Source organism: Aptenodytes forsteri, unplaced genomic scaffold (genome assembly GCF_000699145.1).
Source record: "Aptenodytes forsteri isolate BGI_AS27 unplaced genomic scaffold, ASM69914v1 Scaffold230, whole genome shotgun sequence".
Taxonomy (NCBI): domain Eukaryota; kingdom Metazoa; phylum Chordata; class Aves; order Sphenisciformes; family Spheniscidae; genus Aptenodytes; species Aptenodytes forsteri.
The window spans coordinates 255,345-256,167 of NW_008795711.1; the positions used below are offsets into that span (position 1 = coordinate 255,345).

Here is an 823-nt window from a genome sequence, read left to right on the forward strand (position 1 = left end):
CACTCTCTCCCCATCCCACCTCCTTGCCCCATGCCACCCCCTTGCTGCCTCCCCCGCTGCTCCCAGGGGCCCATCCCACCCCACTGCCCCTTGCCACTACCCCAAAAGGTTACCTTATGTTAAAACACGTGTATTAAATTAAAAAAGAGAAAAAAAACCCTTCACATTCATACCCCTCCCACACCCCACTGCTTCCCCATGGTCTCCCCGACCCGGTGGCGGCATCACGCTGTGTCCCCCGCTGGGACACGGAGCCTGTTGTTATCAGCATCGATGTCCCCATCAAGCTGGAGGCAGCAAGCACGGGAGCCTTCCTCCTCCTCCTCGGTGGGGACTCCGGGTGCCGGGGGCTCTCCGGTCTCTCCATTGAGGGGTACCTTCTCCCGGCGCTGGGATGGGGGGCTGTGGGGCGTGCTGCACCCCCGCACCTTGCTCCTGGCTTTGAGCTGGTCGTGGTAGGTGAGGAGGGCCAGGCAGGCGGCGGCGGCCAGCGTCACAGCCAGCAGCACGGTGACGGTGACAAACTGGGGCCAGTAAGACCGGGGGGTGCCGGGGGCTGGGGATGCCCAGGCCAACCCCTCCTCAGCCAGCCCGTCCGGCTGGGGGGCCGCCCCACTGGGGTCCCGTAGCTGGTAATGAGCCACGGTCCAGGTGTAGCCATTCTCAGTGGCCTGGCACTTGTAGGTGCCAGCAGTCCCCCGTTGCATGATGACCACCAGCGTGTGGTCAGGCAGCAGCGCTGTGTCCCCCCGGCCCCCCCGGCTGCTGGGCTGTTGCCAGCTGTAGGTGGCCAGGGCGGAGCGGCGGGGGCACGGTAGGCGGA

The 823-nt window shown here is 66.0% G+C and overlaps 1 protein-coding gene across 1 annotated transcript in view; it reads right to left on the reverse strand.

Annotated features, from left to right (window-relative positions):
• Positions 1-224: 224 nt before the first annotated feature.
• Positions 225-823, reverse strand: part of SEMA4A (semaphorin 4A) — a 5,211-nt gene continuing 4,612 nt past the window's right edge. The window contains exon 13 of the mRNA XM_019473161.1: positions 225-823. Coding sequence (XP_019328706.1) covers positions 225-823 — 599 coding nt within the window.